Below are 22,483 nucleotides of genomic sequence, written 5' to 3'. Positions count from 1 at the left end.
ATCCGATCCCATTAAAGCTTAAAAGAAAGTTTTGTCTGAATTTTCCAAAGTTTTGTTTTAAAAAAGTAATAGGGTATTGTAATTTTCATAAATTTAAAATTTAAAATTTTATTTTTATTTTTAAGAATTTAATTTTTTAGATTTTCGAATTTAGATTTAGTTATTAATATTGTTATTTTTTTGTTAGTATAAAAAAATATGGTGTTAAGAATTAGACCTAAATTTTAAAATTTAAAAATTAAATAAATTAAATTTCTAAAATTAAAAATTTAATGTGATAACCTAATGCTTAAGGGTGTTTTCGCCTCACTATGACTTGGATTCAAGTCATACCACTTGTGTTTGTTGTCCTATTATTAATTTTCACCAAAAAGAATTTCTAAAAATAAAATTTAAATTTATAACATATTTTAAGATTAATTGTTTTTCAACAAGTTTCTTCAACTCAGATGCTTCGCCATCGGTGTCCAAAAACCAATAATAACCCACCAAATGTACCTAAAACTGTCTTTTTTTTTTCTTTTTTTTTCTTTTTAAGAACTAAAAAACTTTTCTCTCGTTGATTTTAGACCTCCTTAAATATAATCTCTCAGACTCAGTTTCTTTTTAATTAAAAATCCGAAATAATATTTCCTTACTCTGTAAGGAACAAATAATCTTTTCTTCGTCTACGACTCTAAGGTTGTTTTTTTTTGTTTCGATTTATTGGGTTGATTGATTATCCAACGATCAACAAGCCACCCGCTTGCGAGCAATGTTCAGGTTCTGGTATGTTTTCTTTGTTACCTCTTTAATCTCTCTTGATTTATTTGGATTATTGGATTCTATTATTTCGTTTTTTTTCCGATTCAGCCTTATTTTGAGGGGGGGGGGGCGGGGGTTTCTTATATAAATTGCCTGCGAATTTGACTAATTTCACTTGGATTTGTGACTTCGATCGAACTCTCTTCAGAATTTCTTTTTATTAATATAATTGTGGGTTTGCTGGATTTTGGGAATTTTTTTTCCTATTAATTCTTTTTTCTTTGGAATTTTAATGTATATTGTATTTTTAGAATCACCGTTTACTTCCTTTTGGGCGTATTAAGAGGCTGTTAGATCATCAAAGAAACTAAAATTTGTGCTAAAGGAAAACTGGGTTATTGTATTTTTTTAAAGTGATAAACATGTTTCAGAAACTGCAGCTAAACCAAAAGTGTCCGTTCTTCTTCCTCCTTTTGGCTGTTGTATAAAATAGAATAAATGTGGGATTTAGTCGGTAATATCTATTTTCATGAAGTTGGATTTCAGATGAGCACATCTTAATTGCTCATCATGTTAGGGCAAGTCTAAAGTGTGGACATGTTTCATGAAGTTGGGTTTACATAGAGCATCTCTTAATTGCTCATCATGTGAGGGCAACTGTGGACATGCTTCATGCGTTTTTGGTGCTATTACCCTGTCGTTTTAATATGCTTCGGCAGTATATGCGCCTTATGTTGGATTATCTCAATAGGGGTAACTCTGTCAAATGGTCAATAAATTGTATCATTTTTTTATACAATTCCTACTACTACTACTACTCAAAATCCCCAAACCCTTAAATCAGAGGAAAATACAATCTTTAGTGGACTTGAACCGACGTTTTTCTAGTTGCTGCAATAGCACTGCCAAATGAGAAATTGACATTTCTAAATGCTGTGAAGCCGCTAAAGTTGTGTTATAGTTGTACTTGTGCAGTAATGATCAAAAGTTAAAACTTGATAGCAATATTTCTAACTTCAGCTGGAGTTTTTTATATTTTTCACTCACATGCTTTGTGACATTTATATTTGGTTGCACTAAAATTTTGATCATGATGCAGGGGTTCACAGGAGCAACAAGCTCAGCCACATCCACAAGAGGATTCTTCACATTCTTGGTATCCTCCTCCTGGTGTTAGCTCCACAAATTCTTCCCGGCCTTCAACGCCAGGTAGCAGTGCATCTAACAGCTTCAACTTACAGAGGCCTTCAGAAAGGCCACATTCTCCCTCACAAGTTTCACCCTCTGAAGCTGCAGGAATCATTGCTCTTTTAAAGGACAAAAGGTTAGATGTCTGGTTGTTGCACTCCTGTCCACCTTGCTATTGGCAAGGAAATCTTCATTTCCTTTTATGAAAGAAATTTAAGATTCTTATTCCTTATTGCTTTTGTGCTTTACTAATGATCGATTATGCTCTTTTATTCATTTTATCCATCTTCCCTTTTTTATTATTTGCATTTGTGGCTTCTTAAATGTTGGGTACTTACAGAAGTAAAAATGCTTGTTTTAATTAATAGCAAATCTCGCAACTCCTAATCACTGTCTTATTTTCTTAGTGTTGATGAATTACGGAAGCTTTTGTCTGACAAGGATGCATACAATCAGTTCTTACTATCAGTTGACCAGGTTAAAATCCAAAACAATGTGAGTAGTAAAAAATTGAGCTTATTTTATTTGATCTCACCTTTTCAAATGAAGAACTATGCACTTTTTGTTTTTCTTTCTTTGCGCCTTGTCATGTGTTCTTGGTTTGTGGATCTCTCCTGTAGTATCAAATCATATGGTCTGGCTTTAGTCTATGGCATAAACTAGTGTTTTGATTAACTGCTGAGTTTGATGAGATAGCCTATTGCTAATCCTAAAATCAAAACATTTAGGGGACAAGGGATGAGCTCAAACTCGAAACATTTGACTGTTAAGGGGTCATTCAGATTATTGGCTCATACTGCCGGTTTTTTGTGCTGCTATTATAGAGCTATCAAGATGACCAGCTTAATAGTAATCCCCCAGGTGCATAGCATTAGGGAGCTAGGTTCTTATAATGTTTTTTTCTGTGGAAGTTAGTGGTGCTTTTTCCTCTTTATTAGGGATTATTCCGCAATGGTTGTTGAAAGATCTGCATATATGCTGCCATGCACAGAATTCGACCATATAATGTTGGAAGCTCAATTCTAAATATTGAGTCAATCCCCCCCCCCCAAAAAAAAAAAAAAAACAAAACAAAAAAGGAGAGGCAAATATGTTCTCATAGTTGTGTTGGTCTTGGAGATAATCTTATGTTTAAAAATAACTAGTATTAAACCCATAATCTTGTGTTAGTTAACCCTTGTTTCTTACATTCGGGTGTGCTTTAAAATATCAACGCAACTCCACTGACTAGAACCTTTCTCAGGGTTCGGTTTTCATATTAATTGTACACTGTTCCAGTTGCTTGTTGGTATTATGATCTGGTTGCTCTTTTAGTAATTTGATGTGTATGAATGCCATTGTATCCGGGTACAGAAGCATGCATTGAGAAAACCTTGTTTGTCATTACCACATATTTCATATTTCTTTCACTTCTTACTTTGTTTTTATGACTTTAATCAGATAAGAGATGAACTTCGGAAGGAGACTTTGCAGCTTGCAAGTGAGTTCTATGAATCTTTGATAATTATGATAGTTTCAGAAGCTTCATGGATAGAAATGTGCTTCATGCTGATTTTTATTACCTTAATAAACAGGGAACAATTTGGATAAAGAACCACAAATAATGGAGCTAAGAAACCAGGTCAGATATCCAGAATATTTTATATTCGTCTTTGCCATTGATTGATCTTATTAGAAAATCAATTGTAAAACTTTTTGTTCCCTTTGTGAAAACAGTGCAGGATTATCTGGACAACAGAGCTTGCCGCAGCTTTGGAAAAACTAAATGATCTTGAGAGGCAGAAAGAAGAGATCCTGAAGTTCTACTCCCCAGCATCATTTATCAACAGGCTTCAAGGTAAATGTTAGTGAAAATACCCAAAGGCTTCGGCTCAAAATCATTGATAATAGAATAAAATAGGGTGGTTTCCTTCCTCTTTGTAGATGCAATGAATGAGACAGATAAGGAATCAGAAATGGTGAACAGGCAACTCCTTGAGAAGGAGATAGATCTGGGGACTTTCGTGCAGAAGTACAAGAAGCTCCGGACCAGTTACCACCGCCGTGCTCTCATCCACCTTGCGGCTAAAACATCTATCTGATGATGGAAACAGGTGGAGATGTTTGTTGATTTGTATACCTTAAGATTTGAGAGGAGGTTATGTTGGCTGTTGTTGGTGAAACGAAAAGTTAATACATTCTCGCTTTGTTTTAGGCCAAAAGTCCAAAGTAAACCTATAAACTTTTTCGTATCAATTAAATCCTTTGTGGTTTTGTTGTGTTTGATTTGATTATTCTGCATTGTTCTTGTTCTCAGCTATGTTGAGAAGAAAGGCATGGTTATCTAGTAGATGTAAATATTTATACATGGATTTGTATACGGAAGTATGTTAATGTTTTCGTTTTCTGTATATGGATTAGTTACTGTCCTCTGCGTCCGATCAGTTACTTTAACCTCCGTTTTACCGCTAGCGTAAGGTTTCAGGTAGTTGTAACCTGTGGCATTGACATTGTTTTGAAGTGAGCGGCGTGGGATAAGGACAGTGTGCTATCATGCTCAGCTTGTTGAAGGGTGACAGGAAAATTTATATGAAGAGATAAGTTATCTGTAAAATTATTTAATGAAATAGGTCAATTTTTACAGGAATAAGATAGAAAGTCGTCATGTGAGTGGTGACTACAGAACTTGTCAATTTCAGCCATTTTAGGAAGCCTGTGTTCGGGCATTATGGGTAGTTAGCGTTGCAAGTGGTGAAGTTAAAACTAATGTGTTCGAATTTAAATATAATAAAAGCGGTAAGGTGGGAATTGACTATTAAGAGCATTAGTTTGTAATATAATATATAAAACTATAAAAATTATATGTATATTAAAATTTTAATTATTTAAAACTGTTTATATTAAATAATAATTAAAATTATACTTGTGATAATACAATTTATACATTTATTAAATTATTATATAAAAATAAAGTTTATATAATAACAAAATCATTTATTAAAATTTTTTATACCACTTTTAATGAAGGCCCAATCATCAAATCTTTTATCTTGGAAACAAGTCAAACCCTTAAAAATAGAGCAATGTTATAGACGGAAAAATCTTCACTGGAGGGGCTTCTTTTTCCTACTGATACTTTTAGCTCCAATGGAAAATCTGTGGTGAGAATTTTTAACCACACCACATCATGAAACTCTCAAACATGAAAATAGTGCAATGCTTTCAATATTCCATCTCACCATGGATGTTTTTGCATTCAAAGGGAGCGTCATTTCTATCTGTAGATTTCTATAGTTACCTTTTTAGCTTGACGTATTTCTTGATATGCATGCTTTTCCTAAGTTTTATATATATTTTATTTATTTCACATGGACTTGGTAAGTTCTTTTACTTTTACCCTTTTTTTAATTTTATTTTAAGATTATAATGATGAATAAGAGTTCAAATTCAAACATCTCAATAAGAACTATCACTTTTAACCTTTCATTAAATATTATTATATAAAATATTCTATAGACATATTGAATCGGTTTAAAAATTTACATGCATAATAAATATAATATTGATAAATTCAACTGAAAATCGCAAAAATATTAATCGTACAAAAAAATAGAGAATAGTGTAAAACTATTTAATGACAGATAGATTATTAATATTTAATAATTAAAATAAAAATAAAAGAAGTAAAAACTATTACAGAATAAACATTAAAAGTTGCCTCAAAATCATTAGAAGAAAATACATGATAAAACATTAAAAATAGCTACTACAACAGGCAAAATACCAAAAAAAAGCCATTTTTTTAAAATTTACCAAAATAGGCTCGGTATTTTATTATTTACTGGAATGAGCCCTTTTCCCCTAAAGTGCATCCACGTCAGTGAGAAGTCAGGGGACGTGTTAGCAAATCGTGTCCACGTTAGCGCGCTTTGCTGACGTGCACAGAAATCGCGCTGACGTGGACACGATTTGTTGCCACGTCATCAAAGCGCGCTGACGTGGACGCGATTTGCTGCCACGTAGCGTGCCCATGGGGACCCGTTTTTTCCACGTTAGGTTTTTGGTTTTTAGGGTTAGGGTTTAGAGTTTTTAGGATTTTTAGAGTTTTGGATAAAAAAGTAAATTAATTATAATTTATTTAAAATTGGATTACGTTTCGTGTTTATGGGTTTCTAAGATAAAATCAAAGCAGGATGCTTTTTGAGAAGAATATGTCAAATCGCGCCCTCGTGGACGCGCTTTTGCTATAGTAGGTTCTGGAAAAAATAATTTCGAGTTGACATTTCTGAGCAAATAGTATAAAAAACGCTTCAAGCATGATGCTTTATGAGAAGAATTTGTGAAACCGTGCCCTCGTGAACGCGCTTTTGCTACAGCAGGTCCTGGAAAAAATAATTTCGAGTTGACGTTTCTGAGCAAATAGTATAAAAACGCTTCAAGCAGGATGCTTTATCAGAAGAATTTTTGAAATCGTGCCCACGTGGACGCGCTTTTGCTACAGTAGTATGTTTGGGCTGAGGCTATAAATGAGGCAAAAAATGTTCTCAGAATGTATAAGTTACATCAGAAACAATTTAAAGAGGCTAAGAAGGTTAGAGTTTCAAATATGAGTGAACGTATTAGTGCTATTATTTACTATGATGGTGAGGTTTGCCACACCGAGAATGGTGTTGTTTTTTTGTCGGAATACGGTGCGACTGGTTTTTAACCAGAACATAGATTTGACAAAACTTCGTAAAAGAATTAGGCGTAAAATTTTCGGAACAACGCCAATGAAAGTTCTGTCTATTACGTATCGATTTTGTTCTTCTGTTGATCCGGTGATATATGACTCATTCGACATAAAAGGTGCTCGTAGCTTGGAGGCAATGGTGCAGACTCATCTTGCTAGTGGAACACCTTATATTGAGTTATATGTACAATTTACATTGCCAAATGATGTACTTACGACCGGTGTTCGAGATGTATATACGACCCCTAGCTGACACTCGATTGGCAGGTTACAAAACACGGAACAACCCATGTTTGGTAGCGGTATGGAATGCAGATCCCCTACAAGACACTCTGTCGGTGGATGGGACATTTACGTTGGTGGCTCGATGTTTGATGCTGGAAATACGTACTGGGGAATGGCATCAAGTTCTAGTGGTTGGCAATCTACATCAAATTGGGGACGTTATGAAATGCCCAGAAGAAGGGATGATGTACTCCCTACGACGTCCACCGGTAAGGGGACCTCGTACGCTGCAGATGATTGTGGGTTAGAAGATGAGTTCGATGTGAATCCACCTCGAGAACCCAAGCCTGATGGTGCAAAAGTTGGCTTATTTTTTGAACCGGAGCCTATTCCAACAGAACCTGAAGATGCTGAAAGGAGTTCAGATGAAGAAGAAAATCCACGATTCAGAGCATACTCACCTCCAGTCCACATGTATAATGTCGATCTGTCTGCAGATGATGCGTTGGAGTTTCCAGATCTACCACACCGGTTGTGTGATCGTACAAGTTCAGGGCTAGATTTAGATGAGTTTGAAGTTGGTAATCAGTTTACCAACAAGGATAGTTTTATTGGTGCTTTGAAACAACATGGCATCAAAAACGGTGTTAACTACCACGTCGTTAAATCCAAATCTGATAAGTTTGAGGCGAAGTGTGCGGTGCAAGACGGCACATGTTCATGGAAAATCTACGCCTTGTTAAGGAAAAGGACAGGGTTGTGGGAGATTAAAAAGTACAAAGGTCTACATACATGTGCTGTAGGTACAGTATTGACGGTTTCTGAATAATACTATTATTATGTAATGTTGCATTATTTAATGTACTCCGTTTATAAGTGTTTCACAAGATCATCCCAAGATGGATTCAACTATGGTAGCTAGCTTGATACTACCCACGGTGAAGGCAGATCCCAGGACTTCTGTACCAGTCTTAATTGCCAATATTTGTAGCCAAATGGGGTACATGCCCTCTTATCGCAAGGCTTGGATAGCTAAGCAAAAGGCGTTGGAGAAGATGAATAGTGGGTGGGATGCTTCATATAATGAAATATGACAGTGGTGTCAAGTGCTAAAGAGATATGTCCCAGGTGCCATCACAGACCTTGAAACGGAACATGCGTACTACAACGACCGATTGCTACGTGGATGCCAAGTGTTCAAATGCCTGTTTTGGACCTTTAAGTAATGCCGAGATGCATTTCCATACTGCAATCCATTGGTACAAATTGACAGTACCTTTATGTTTGGTAGGTATACTCATCGGCTATTGCTTGCAGTGGCATAGGATGGCGGTGGGAGAATTCTTCCAATTGCGCTTACAATAACACCGGGGGAGTCGTCTGATGACTGTGATTTCTTTCTCTCTAGGTTAAGAAGGCATGTGTGCCCCCAACCTGATATCTGTATTATTTTAGATTGGGGTTCAGGTATACTAGTTGCATTTGATCAACAGGGAAGTTTATGGCAGCGCACACACTATCAATATTTCCTAAGGCACGTTGCTTCAAACTACTATAGGTAATATCCATCTAAGAGCGAACGTCAACAAGTGACCAACATGGGTATTTAGTCTCTATCTGTGTTATTTCATTTGTCAATTTGAATTAGTTGTAAATGAAAAAGTGGTATGTAATATTCGCTATGCACTTATTTTGGCAGGGTATGAAATAAATAAAGATTGTTTTCACGAGATGTTGGCAATTTTAAGTTCAATTAATGGAGAAGGGATGGACTACCTTTGTAACATACGTTTCGAACAGTGGGCAGAAGAATACGACGGCAGCCTACGATATGGTCATATGACCTCAAACCTGGCTGAATGCATAAATTTTGTTCTAAAAGGAATGCGCCATCTACCGATAATATCAGTTGTACGAGAGACATATTTTCGTTTGGCGGCGCTATTTCCAAAGCGAGCAGCGAGTTAAGCAGGCCAGATGCAGGGAGGCCATGTATGGTGCAGTAAGGTAGAACAAGAAATTAACAAGGCCAAGGCGCGAGCGAACACCATGCACATAGTGTGTCACGATCGAGACAACTTATGGTTTCGCATGACAGAGTTTGACAGATCGCACCAAGGTGTTGTTGGCGGGCAATATCGTGTACACTTGCGAAACAGGACTTGCGACTATGGGATGTTTGATGCACTTCGTTATCAATGCGCTCATGTTATTGCAGCTTGTTAGAATCTCCATCTAGATCCGATGAGCTATGTGGACAAAGTGTATAAATTAGAAAACATGTACAACATCTAGAGACACATTTTCCCATCGGTCCTAAATGAACGTAAGTGGCCATCCGTATCTCTTGCTTCTTTTAAGCTGTTACCGGATAGAGAATTGCGTTGCAAACAAAAGGTTCGACCTTGCTCGACTAGAATACGTAACAATATGAATATTCGGGAAACAGCCAGTCAACAGAAGTTGTGCGGATGGTGTAGGAATCCAGGCCATACAAGTTGATCATGCCCTGATCGTAATAGTTAAATGTAATTGTAAAAAAATTATATTTTTTCAATTATTAATTGATAATTGTATTAATTGTTAGTAAAGTTATCAAATTATATCAAATTATTAATTGTTAGTACCAGTCAAGGGTTAGGGTTAGGGTTAGGGTTTTTAAGTTAAGGGTTTAGGGTTTTTAAGTTAAGGGTTAGGGTTTAGGGTTTTTAAGTTAAGGGTTTAGGATTTGTCAATTAAATTATGCATTTAATTATAATTTATAAATTTATAAAATTTTAATAAATTAGTATAGGGTTTTTAAGTAATAACTCAAAAAAATTTCTATTTTATTACATCAAATAATATCAAAATATTCAAAATTTTTGTACAAATATATTAAAATACAAATCAATCTCTGTGCCCGCCAGATTCAATGCCACATGTCGGCCGTCGATGGTTACGCGCTGGATTCCTCCTTTGTCCAGCTTCCGGCAACGGTTGTGGTTCCTCCGGTAGGGATTCTGGTTCCTCCAGTAGGGCATCTGGTTGTCGGAGTTGGGACGATGAACCCCCTTGATAGAATAGTGAATGTGGAGGTGTTTGCATCACCAACGACGACGGTGTTTGAAACCCATACGGTGGTGGGGATTGGTAAAAAGAAGAGCTCCCCGACGGCCCCTCTTGCAATCCCTCGTGCCCCACTGGCCTATACATCGACGGTCCACTCGACGTAACAGGAAATGGAGCTGAACTGGGCCATTGAATCCAACTTGCCATAGGACTCAGAAAAGGAAACATATAAGGGTTAAGATACATAAAAAGGCTAGAAAACGCACCTGGCATCATCTGAAAAGGCTGTGCCGTGGGTATCGTCTGTTGAACTGCTGGGTCGGGTGACTGTTTCAATGCTCTCGTTGGGCCTGGTGATTGAATGGCCGCTGATGATGGGTCGGGTGAATGTCTGGGCCTCGTTTATGGGCCAGCATCATCGTCCTTTCGTCTTAGATTTAAAGGCTCACGTCTTTCCCTTTGGACACGTAATTACCGCTGCCTCTCCTCTGCCAATAGTAAATACGGCTTGCCATGGATCCTAAACCATGGCATGTATTCCGGCTGCACGCTAACTCCGGAACGATGATCGGTTCCATAGTAGGTATATACTCATACCGATCTTCCCACATTTCGATGTAGTGGGACCAGAATCTCGGCCAATCCGTATGCAGTTGCCGTAAGTCGATTTTATGGTGATCATCAAACACCTCAGGTGCCACGAGAATCGGTTGCCTACATCCAAATTGTCGAAACACTCTGTCTGACTGGTGCATCTCCACGGTCGCGTAGTTGATCAGCACGACTTTCGCGTGCCAAGTGTTTGGATTTTCGAAGAACTCATCCAGAATTACTGCCCGAATTGCCGGATCCTTGTATGGTGTCCATTGAAACTATATGAACATGATAGAAATATTAGTTATATACATAATACTAAATACTAAATACTAAATACCAATCGACTAGCGAATGATAGAAATATCAATTTTATTTAATACTTACATGTGCTTCCGACTGTTGGTCTAATAGAAGTAGTATATCTTCAAGAGAGGTAGGTAATCGAGCATGACTTGCTGGATGGTTCCGCCTAATTAAATAAAGTTTTAGCATACTATTATTTTTAAAAATCTACATAATAATTGTAAAATCTAATATAAAATTTACCTCGTTATGAGTGAGAATGTATATGGGTGGTCCACTCGATGACGTAGAAATGGAAAGCGAAACCGTGCCCATGACTGCAGTAGTGACAGGCAACCTCCGATTTTTGCTTTACTCGGTCGCGTCGCCCCGCACATCTCCCGATATAATATTTCTAAGACGACAAACCCCCAACTCAATTTACCAACTACTCTAAAATCAACGAGTTTTAGCAACCATATTAGATGTACGTGGTTCCATGACAAGTTCCGCATTAGATAACCTTCAATTATCTGAAAAATGTATGCCCGAGCATATTGGATTCTTTCTACTTCGGTTGAATCATCATCCGGATCCGGAAATGTGTCTTGTAACCAGCCCATCTCGATCCGACCTCCTTCCATTTTCTCCGGAATAGCGCCCAAAAGCTCATAGCATACCGCTCCCCAATCGCTAGATTGGACAGACCCGGTGACTGGGTACCCGTCCATCGGCAATCCCAATTGCAGACTGACATCTTCCAAAGTGATAGTGCACTCTCCATATGGAAGATGGAATGTGTGCGTCTCGGGTCTCCACCTCTCGATCAACGCACTAATAAGTTTCAGGTCCAACTTGCATCCCCGGCCTACCGTCGCCACGTGCCAAAAACTCGCTTCCCACAGGTAGTTCTCTACCAACGGTGATGGAGGAGCATGCATATTCCGGATATAGCATTTCAATATCCGATCTACAGACTTTTATAACAAATAATAAATTAATAATTATCTAAAAATGCATAAATAAAAAAATCTTAAATAATTTTTAAAAATTAAATTTAACACTTACCATTTTCATTTGTTCGACGGATATGTGCTGCTTATCAAAACGAGTCAATTCTCCAGCCATTGCTGAAATCGTACAAATTTTTTCGATTTAAAAAAATTTAAAAAAATATTTTTTTTAAAATTATTTAAAAATAGGATTTAAGAGAAATTTAAGAGGAATTTGAGAGCAAATTGAGAGGTAATTGAGAGGAAATTGAGAAAATAATTGAGAGATGATTAGTTTGTGAAAAAAAATAAAGGGTGGGGGTCTTTATAGATTTTTTTTACCGTTGGGGGGGCAACGGTCAAAAAAATGACCGTTGCACTGTTCACACGCGGGGAAATCACGTCCCTAGGGGAGCGCTACATGGCATCAAATCGCGTCCACGTCAGCGCGCTTTGCTGACGTGGACACAAATCGCTCTTACGTGGACGCAATTTGTTGCCACGTCAGCAAAGCGCATTGACGTGGACGCGATTTACTGACACGTCCCCTGACTTTGCGCTGACGTGAACGCGCTTTAGGGAAAAAGGGCCCATTCCAGTGAATAATAAAATACCAGGCCCATTTCAGTAAATTTAAAAAAAAAAGCTTTTAATGATAAATTGCCCTACTACAACTGAAAAAAGTACTTTTCATAATTGAAGTTGAATTAAAGAGGGGTGAATGGATTAAAATTGTAAATTTGGTGTATAATCTAGTTTCTTTATTTGATAAATGAACTTTTTGCTTTTTCTTTTTCGTTACTTTAGAAGCTATACATGTAGATCATGAGTAAAGCCAACGCTTAAAGTATTCTTGCTGTTATAATTTATAGTTGAACGACGTTTGCTAAAATATTTGTTCGTCGATGACAATTGTGTTTGTATGTAAATGTTGCAATGTTCCAAATGATTATGTTTTATTGTAATAGAATAGTATGCTTATTTAATGTTTGTTGAAATGTGTCAATGAAAATGTAGCTTTAATTTTTAAAAATTCAACATGTTATAATTGTAGAATTTGTTCTAATATTTATATTAGCTTTGTTATTTTCTCTCCACTAAAACTTTTAGCATTTTTTTAATCTTGATTTTGTTTATTCTTAACATAAATTTGGATAAACTACCTTATTGGTCACTTTAAATATGATCATTCTAATTTTAATCACTCTAAAATTATTTTTGTTAATTTAGTCACCCAAAATAAAAAAAATATCACTCCATTGTTAAATAACAATGGAATGCACCATTAAATAGTTGTTCCTATTTGAAAAAATAAATTTCACAAAATTTTGACAAGAGTATCAGTGCTTAGAATAGTGTGTGTTTGACTTAATTCATCGTCTTTATTTATAGAAAAAAATATAAAATCTTGGTTGAACAAAAAGATATAAAATAATAATATTTTAATAAAAAAATACACCTATCTCTTACAGGGATAGGTTATGGGCAACGACACCCCTACTCTAGGAACTAGGGTTGTCACCCGCTCTATCCTTCCTCTTATATAGAATGCAATTATATGTGTTATCAGACTTTTAACCATCTCATACCTAATGACTAATTTTATATTCTCAAAATATTAATTAATTAAAATAAATTTAATTAATTCACATAATTAAATGATTTTTCACCCCAATTTAATTCCATTAAAATCATGATGACTTTATCACACTAAAACATATAAGTTAATAAATTTAATTATTTTGTTCAACAAAACTACGATGACTAATGTAACACCCTCACTCATCTTCGTCGCCAGAATCGGGTTACGAGATGCTACAGTAATTAATAGAACAGTAACATCCGATTTTAAATAAAAAATTGATTAAAAAATATTTAATTCTCATACATTCATACGATTCATGCTTTGCATACAAGATTGAGATTAAATTAAGCTTATAAAATCTCTAAAATCAACTCAAAATCAAACAAGGACAAATTTGAAACTTTTCACAAAAGAAGGGAAAAAGTGCAAAACAGGGGTCACACGATTGTGTAGCCAGGTCGTGTGACAGGTTGAAACTGTGTAGCATTGAGTCACACGGTTGTGTGGACCAAAGTGAAAAATTCAACAAAAATCACACAGTCGTGTGACTGGGCCATGTAACTAATTGTGACCGTGTAACCTGACATACCAAGCCTGTAGTAGTCACATGGGCGTGTTGCCAACCCATGTGACAATCGGAGACTGTGTAATCAAAATGCATCCTATTTTTTCAGTGGCAACATAGCTGTGTCATCAACCCGTGTATAACACACGACCATGTGGTCAACTGTGTGACATAAAAACATGCTCTTTATGTAATTGGATCAAACCAAACATTAAAGTGCTTCCAAAAATGCATAATAACATCATGAAACCTTGCTCAAAACACTTCATAACCAAGCCAAAACATATTACGATACATCCTAAAAGTGCCTAACCAATATGCCATTTTGGCACCATCACAAACAAGATATACATTATCAAATATTCTCTTCATTACAAAAGCATATTACTTATGTTACAATCTCACCTATCAACAAAATAGATTTGTCTAGATTTACCATTACACAAACAAAACTTGACCATTTAGGTTTCAAACATTACAACTATCCTTTAACACATATGCCTCAACATTTCATCCAAACATCACCAAATTTCAAACTCATTCAAGATTTAATATTAAGCACACATCAACTAGAGACATACATATACCATTCATGTCAACCAAGTATACCATATAAACTTTCAACACCAACATTACATAATAACCATTTCATAATCTTTACAACATTATCACTTGAACTCAAAAACATATGATCACGACAAAACTTATATACATGCCACATAACTTATATCTAAAACGATTCAAAGATCTTTCAAGACTGAAGCTTGATAATGTGAGCTTTGAAGTTGATCCAATAGACTTGTTCCATAAAATGTCAACTACAGAAAACAGGAAATGAAACAAAATAAGCTTTAAATAGCTTAGTAAGTTCAAAGGTTAAAAACATACGTATAAACTCACCTTGAATCAAATATATGTAATAAAACAAATAATGTAATATTATACCCTGACAATATATTTCACAAGAAACTGGTGAGTTCAGCATAAACAAGGTCACTGAGCAATTCAATGTTAAACATGTTATTCAATCTAAACAATCATATAGGAACATCATATACCATTATATCATTACTCCATCATGTTCAAATTTCGATAGCCCAATGAACTATAGCAATAGTAACTCAGATACTAGGATAAATACATCAGGTAGTACCGTAGTGCTGAATAGAGGCACAAAAGTGCATACAAGGGCACATAAATGCAAGCAGGGACACCGAAGTGCAAATTAGTACAAACACGCAATTAACCTATTGGGATGCCAATCGTATCCTTATCGTTTACTACATTCAAACGAGCATTTATACGGAATTCGGGATATCCGCAATACTGAAACATTTCCATGTTTGAAAACATATATCATAACCAGATCACAATCATGTAACATTCCACAAGAACTATAATGATCAAGTATACAAAACTTTACGATCAGATCCTTAATTCGTTTCTCACCTTTCGTACTAAATTATAAATATTATAAAATTTTGAATAATTATTTATATTCACCATTCAACAACATTTAATACATATAAATACATAATTATACCCCATGAACTTACCTAGTATGATCATTTATCGAGTTGGGTCGTAGGGACTATTCAACAATTGTTCTTTTTCCTCATTTATCAATCGATTGTTCCAATTCTTTATCTAAATAATAATTAAGTTCAATATATCAATTTCATATATCTTATATCACTCACATACATGCATATGACCTATTAATTTCATTTTATAAAATGTCCCTAAATTTTTATATTTTATTCAATTTAGTCCCTAAAACTGAAACTATTACATCTTTCAAATTTAAGCTTTATTTTTCAATCCATTTTCATTTTCATCCTTCCTTAACCCTATAAAAATAAAAATTACATACAGTTTCATGTTAATTTTGGCATTATAACATTTTAGTCCTTATTCACTTCTAAGCTTACAAATCTACAATTGAACATAAAAAAAATTCCATGAATCATTATCGGTAACTTTTAAAACTTTTAGTAGTTTTACGATTTGGTACCAGATTAGCTAAATTAAGCTACAATAATCTCAAAAATATAAAATTTATGAAAAATAGATTGGTTCAAGCTTACCATGCAAGATGCATACTTGGTTGAATTTTCTAAGCTTCAAAAATGGTGGTTCAGTCTTGGAGAGAAGAAAAGATTATGAACATGCCAAATTTTCTTTTGTTTTCTATTATCTAATATCTTTTAACATATCATTTACATCATTTTCTTTTATTATTATTATTTTTTTAACATAAAAACCATTTAAAAAGAGCACTAATCGTCCACTTAAATCCAATAGGGTCTAATTACCATATAAATCCTTGAATATTTACTAATTAGGCCTTTTTACCAAACGAAATCCAATAGCAATCAAGTTTTACAATTTTTACGATCTAGTCATTGTAGCTTAATTAAGCATTCAATCATTAAAGACCACGACTTAATATAACTCTATAATAGACTCGTAAATATTAATATTTAATATTTATTGATTCAATCATCGAAATATGGGGTTCTGAAACCGTTGTTTTCATAACTACTAGAAAACGAATTGTTACAACTAATTAATTTAATTTCCATTATGAACTTTAATCATTATCAATTAAATTATAATTCAAAGAAATTAACTTAATCACTAAATCATCTCTTGCATATGGCGAGAAATCGCATTAATTGTTGATAGCAATACATGCGATCTATTTCTCTAATTTATTGTTTTCATTTATTCACCCCATTGATTCAAATGCAAACCATCAGGGTTGTATCGAGCTAGTGGAGGAACCGATTGCACATATATTAATTAGGATTAAAATAATATGTAATTAATTTTCGATTCTTTATCTATTAATTACAATATTATTTAGCCATGGAACACGAAAATACTATGGCTAAGTTCCCCCATTATATATCATGTCCAATGACCTTGTCACATGTGTTTTTATCATCATAGGATATTCTAAATATCTCTTTAGGTTAAATTCGTTTACCTCTCTTTAGGTTAAATTTGTTTACCCCATATGGTCCTATTTTATCTTAGGACATCTATTACGCTTTCTTTCATGAAAAAAGGCAATTACTAACACAAAGTAATTAAATAATTCATCCTAGACAAATTACCCGTGACTACATTACTTCTCCTCTATTATATAATGTCAATGAGAGGAAATCATTTACTATTTGCCAGTCTATGAATTCTACTATTATAAGTAAAGTCATATCATACAAAAGTCATATACCCAATAAATCAGCTTTCGATCTTATTACCAATTGAACTCAAACTTTCAATATATCAAAATATATAAATCCCACAAGTTCCTTTTCCGTACTTATAATTGTTTCCATTCAATTTATTTTAAATTAAGATATTAATTAATCGAGTTTGTGTCATTTTTGAACTGTAAAATAATTTTTTTTCTTCCACTCATTATCTTTGTAATAAACAAATATATATTTTTAAAAATTCTACATCCAATATGCATTAATCATGATACATGAATCTTAAATTCAACCTTGAAAAATTGTGAGTCCGTTACAAATATAATTTTTATACCCATTAAATTAAGTTACCATGGGTATCTTAAACAATTAATAAGAATATGGATTTCCACCCAATTAATATATAAATCTAAACACATTAGACAATACACATTAATAATCATTTTACGTTTGATCATTATTCTAATTTTAAAGCTTTGTACAAAGTTATTTAACCAAAATAATCTCGAATGTATAACAATCAAATCAACATCCTTCATTATATGTACTATTTTACGAGTAACCATAGAATAATCTCACTGAGTAATAAATATGACTAGTTGTCCTTTTAAAGAAATTCTTCCCATGAACCCACATGATAACACTTATCATAGGCTGCGTTTCGGGGAAAACTAACTCAAAATATTGTTATACTATTACATAGAGACTATTGATAGAGGCCATATCTTTTTAAAGACCTTTTCCGACTCAATATTTTAACGTTTCAAGCATAAATGATTAAATACTCAAATAAGTACACGTAATATTTTTCCTAAACTATATAACATGTTTATCATATATGCATGGACATGTTTCTCTATGTATCACTATTCAATTACTCATTATATTCATAAGTATCATAATCATAGTAAAAAATTAAATACTCTAACCAGCAAAAAATTTAACGGTTCCATCTAATAAAATAATTTATTTTAAGGCTATAATATTTTTTTTCCAAAACACTCTCTAGGCCTTCTAAGTAAAAGTCAGATATCTTAAGTCATGCCTTAAAACAACCTGATAACCAAAAATTGAACCAAAAGAAAAACCTCGTGAACTAAAATTCACTATCATTGCATGATTATCGCTAACCAACTCCTGCCAGCTAGCCACCGATGCACCATATTCAGCACCACCTTGTCCAACATCTGTCGGTGGTTCCTAACATCACCGTGCACTTTATGCACACATATGAGCGTCTCATATGCACACCTCGCATTTTATGGCAGGTCATGCTAGCCACAAACCAACTACTTATGTAGCTATTGCCTCTTGCTACTCGTATGGCTTGGATACAATGCTTGATCATTCTATGATGCTACATGATAAATGCCAAAAGTAACATATTTTAGCATCAATTTTAGTGCATTTTTGGATGATTATTCGATTTAAAATGGTGAATTATATGTTTCTAATCCTTTAAATTCATATTTCTATACTTAGAAGAGCATTTGGTAGCAAAAGAAGTGAAAATCGAGAAACCAAAGCAAGTTTTAGGAGCCACACAAGCTAGGCCATTCCATACGAGCTGGACACAGCCGTGTGAGCCACACAAGTTGCCACACGGCCATGTGACAGACTATGTGGAAATTGTGAATCACACTCCAAACCTACGTGAAAGCACTTTTTTTAGGTTTTTCGGGCATTTTAAGACCTATATATGACAAAAATAAGAAGATGGGAGTGAATTGTCATAGAATTTTCAAGAAAACAATTCAAAAAGCACCATTAAAGTGGATACTAAATCAGATTTCCATCAAAATTGAAGATTCCCTTTTGATTTCTTTAGAGATTATCATGAGTTTATTTGTTTCTTGTGGTTATTTTGGATGTTTTTATTTGCTAGCATGAACTCATTTTCTAAATACCTAAGTAGATGAACCCTAGGATGGATTCTGTTATTTGATTTCTACTTTTACGTAATAAATGCTTGGATCTTGTTCTAAATTATGTGTGCTTAATTCTTGGCTTCATATTTCTAAAATATTAATCCATGTTTGATGTGCTTAAATCAGAGGAAGAATAGACCCTACTTAAGAGTAGATCAAGCGTGATTGACTGGAGTTGCAAGCAATCCTAGAAATAGGACGACATAAATCTACCTAATTAGAGTTAAATCTAATAGGTGGATTTATAGATCGAGTTAATGAGACAATATGGGTTTTAGTTAGAAAAAAATTCAATCAATCAACTTAGAGTCAGTTGCTCTTAATCTTAAAGAGAGGTATTAGCATATAATTTAGGGATTTCTATGGATCAAGGTACTAAGTCAAGAAGTTGCATATATAAATTGATAATGACAGATGAAGTCTAGGTGGATTCTTTCTTGGGTATTGTCTCACTTCTTGGTTGTTAATCGTTTATTTTCTTGGTTTATTCTTTTTCATGTTCTTTAGTTAATTTTAGTTTTAATCAATCACTCCAATTTGTCAGTTAAATAATAGAAAGACGGTAATTACTAGTACTTTTAGTTCTCGTAGGAACGATACCTTTGCTCACAATAGCTATACTATTAATTGATAGGTGCACTTGCCTTTGTCAAATTTTTAGTTGGTTTACGACTGTATCATTATGTACCTGTGCCAAGGCATGAGGCTCGAGCACTTCCACATGTTGCACGTACTCTAAGAAGCGATGCCTCATGCATCCTCACACGAGGATAGGCCATCCTTGCAAATAGGACTCATTGCGTTGCCTCTATTGTTACCACAAGTCTAATCACTATTCACAATGCCAACTTCCTCGTTCATCACTTCATTTATCTTCATCCAATTTAGGTTATGTGTCCGCAACACGATTTTGGATTCCACCAAAAATTTGAGATTATATAACGTTTGTGGCTCACATGGTATTCTAATTCTACAAAATAAAACTAATAAAAACCTATGCAAAAATTATAATCCTCAATCTTTATAAACTCACAAATTTAGAAATCAAAATTACAACATATCTAAAAATTAAGAACCAAAATTTTGGACAAAGTACATTATAACAAAATAAAATAACAAGTATTCATTAGCATAAACAAATCTAGAACATACTCATAATGTTTTCATCATTTTAATAATCAAACAAGAGAGGTTAACTCGGTAAGTTAATTTATACTATAACATAACCTAACTCTAATAAATTTTTTTAGAGGAAAAAATTAAAAATTTCCTGAAACCAAGAAATTTTAATATTATACCCATTTATCACTCACACTAACCCCCATTGAATAGTACGACACCTCAAGAATTTTTTACAAATAAATCACCCATTCTGTTATGAAATGAATGCGGCATCAATAACCACTCATAACATGACACATGGCATTTTACATTTGGAATTATGGTATTGATGCAAAATTTTAGAGATATTGGACCAATTGATCAGAAAAGGTCCATTTCCAAAAAAAATATTGAAATGGGCTGATTTTTTCAAAATTAACAGGAATGGTCCAATTTTACAAAAATGCACTAAGTTGGTGTCGTTTTCAAGGGAAATGCAGAAAAGCGAGTCCAACTCATCATTTTTTTCTCTGATGTAATGTAAAACGTGCTGATGTGGAAGCATTTTACTAAAAAGCATCCACATGGGCACGCTTTTGCTCATGTTTTCCTAGTGCCAATTAGGGTTAGTGTAAGGGTTAGGGTTTATGAAATTTAGGTTTAGGGTTTTTTTATTTTTTAAGGTTTAAAGGTTACAAAAATATAATTTGTACATGATGGGTTCTGAAAAATAGTTTTGGGGGGATGGGTTCTGAAGAAATAATTTTGACAAGATGGGTTGAGTTTTGTAGAGAAAAAACGATGTAACAGCTCATTTTTCAATGGTGTTAGAAATAATCATTTTGGGGCCACAAATCCGACGAGTAAATTTTTAAATATTATTATTTAATATTTACAAGTCAATTATGGTATTATAATAAATTTTGAATTGACAATTTATGCTATTTGAATGAATAATTAGGTTCAAGCGGTAATACCCTAAAGTTGTTTTAGAAAATGAGGTATCGGGACCTCATTTCTATAGACTAAGCCGTAAATATTTTTATAAATATTTATGGACTGTTACTAAGGTTTTATTAAAGTTTCATTAAAAAATTTTAATGTTTAGATAGTTAATTAATTGAAAAAGAATAAATTGTAAAAGTTGGAAAAGTTGAATTTTATTAACTAAATGAGTCAAATAGAATTATTGAAGGGATTTAAATGGCAATTATGCCGTATTCTATTATGATGAACGGTGAATGAGTGATTTTAGTTATTTAAATTAAAAGTTTATAATTAAAAATAAGTAATAAAATTAAAATAAAAGGTGAAAATGACTATTTCTCTTCTTCATTTCTTCTTTAAACAAATCGAATACTCCATGAAAATGCTTCAAGGTTCTTCTATGGTTATATCCTTGCATGGTAAGCCATTTTTCACCCATTTCCAATATTTTTTTTATGTTTTTGAGATCGTTGCAACTAGGTTCAGCTAGCCCGCATCTTTATTTTTGAAACTGTTAGAGATTTTGAATGTTGCCATTGATGAATATTTATGATTTTAAATGTTGAATGATGAATTTGAATTATTATTTGTTATTTATAAGTATTTTGTTAAGTAATTTTTATGATTTAAATATTTAGGGGATTAAATTGCTAAAGTAATAATAATTTAAGGACTTGGTGTGAAATTGTTACACATGTGGGCTGTAATGGATGTTATTAATATTTAGCTAGTATGGATTTTCAATAAAATTGGTTTATTTGCATGATTAGGACATAGGGACTAAATTGAATAAAAATGGAAAGTTGAGGGTAATTTTGTAAAAATGTTAAAAAGAACTAAATTTCATAAAATAAATTGGTTTTATTGTCTAAATTAATGAATTGAATGAAATTATTAATTTAGATCGAGTATGAGTGGAAAATCGAAGAGAAGATAAAATTTTTAAATAGCCCCTATACTTAGTCATTGCTACAAATTAGCTAGGAAAGTTCGTATAATTGGATAATATTTTAATGTTATATCGAATTATATATTCATGTATTGTTTGCCATGAAATCAAATGTGGAAATCCAGTGATGTTACTACGATTATCGAGTTCCGTTTGAACCTTAGGAATACGTAAGATACAAATGACATGTCATTAGGGTTACCATGTTTCGGGTGCTGGTCCTGAATGTCCTACCAATGTCTAAGGTCCGGCATTTGTTGCTGATACTCAACAGCTTGTGTAAGCAGCATCGCATAGCTTACATTTCGACCACCAACTTGTGTGAGCAAACCCATTTCACAACTCGAGTGAGCAACG

At 33.8% G+C, this 22,483-nt stretch overlaps 1 protein-coding gene across 1 annotated transcript; it reads left to right on the top strand.

The window, feature by feature from the left end:
• Positions 1 to 308: 308 nt before the first annotated feature.
• LOC107899507 (vacuolar protein-sorting-associated protein 37 homolog 1) lies at positions 309 to 4,205 on the top strand. Its single transcript, XM_016825239.2, has 7 exons — positions 309 to 768; positions 1,844 to 2,068; positions 2,340 to 2,427; positions 3,373 to 3,412; positions 3,507 to 3,553; positions 3,649 to 3,769; positions 3,856 to 4,205. The coding sequence occupies exons 1-7, from the start codon at positions 755 to 757 to the stop codon at positions 4,011 to 4,013; spliced, it is 693 nt and encodes a 230-aa protein (XP_016680728.1). The 5' UTR covers positions 309 to 754; the 3' UTR covers positions 4,014 to 4,205.
• The last annotated feature ends 18,278 nt before the right edge of the window (positions 4,206 to 22,483 follow it).

The sequence above is a fragment of the Gossypium hirsutum genome, chromosome D04 (assembly GCF_007990345.1).
Source record: "Gossypium hirsutum isolate 1008001.06 chromosome D04, Gossypium_hirsutum_v2.1, whole genome shotgun sequence".
NCBI lineage: Eukaryota > Viridiplantae > Streptophyta > Magnoliopsida > Malvales > Malvaceae > Gossypium > Gossypium hirsutum.
Note: the sequence above shows the minus strand (reverse complement) of the source record. Positions and strands in the feature narration are given on the sequence as shown.

Excerpts from the sequence above, each read along its gene's own strand:
- LOC107899507 (XM_016825239.2), top strand. Across the intron at positions 2,069-2,339 it reads GCTCTTTTAAAGGACAAAAG|TGTTGATGAATTACGGAAGC; the intron begins GTTAGATGTCTG and ends TTATTTTCTTAG. Across the intron at positions 3,770-3,855 it reads ATTTATCAACAGGCTTCAAG|ATGCAATGAATGAGACAGAT; the intron begins GTAAATGTTAGT and ends TCCTCTTTGTAG.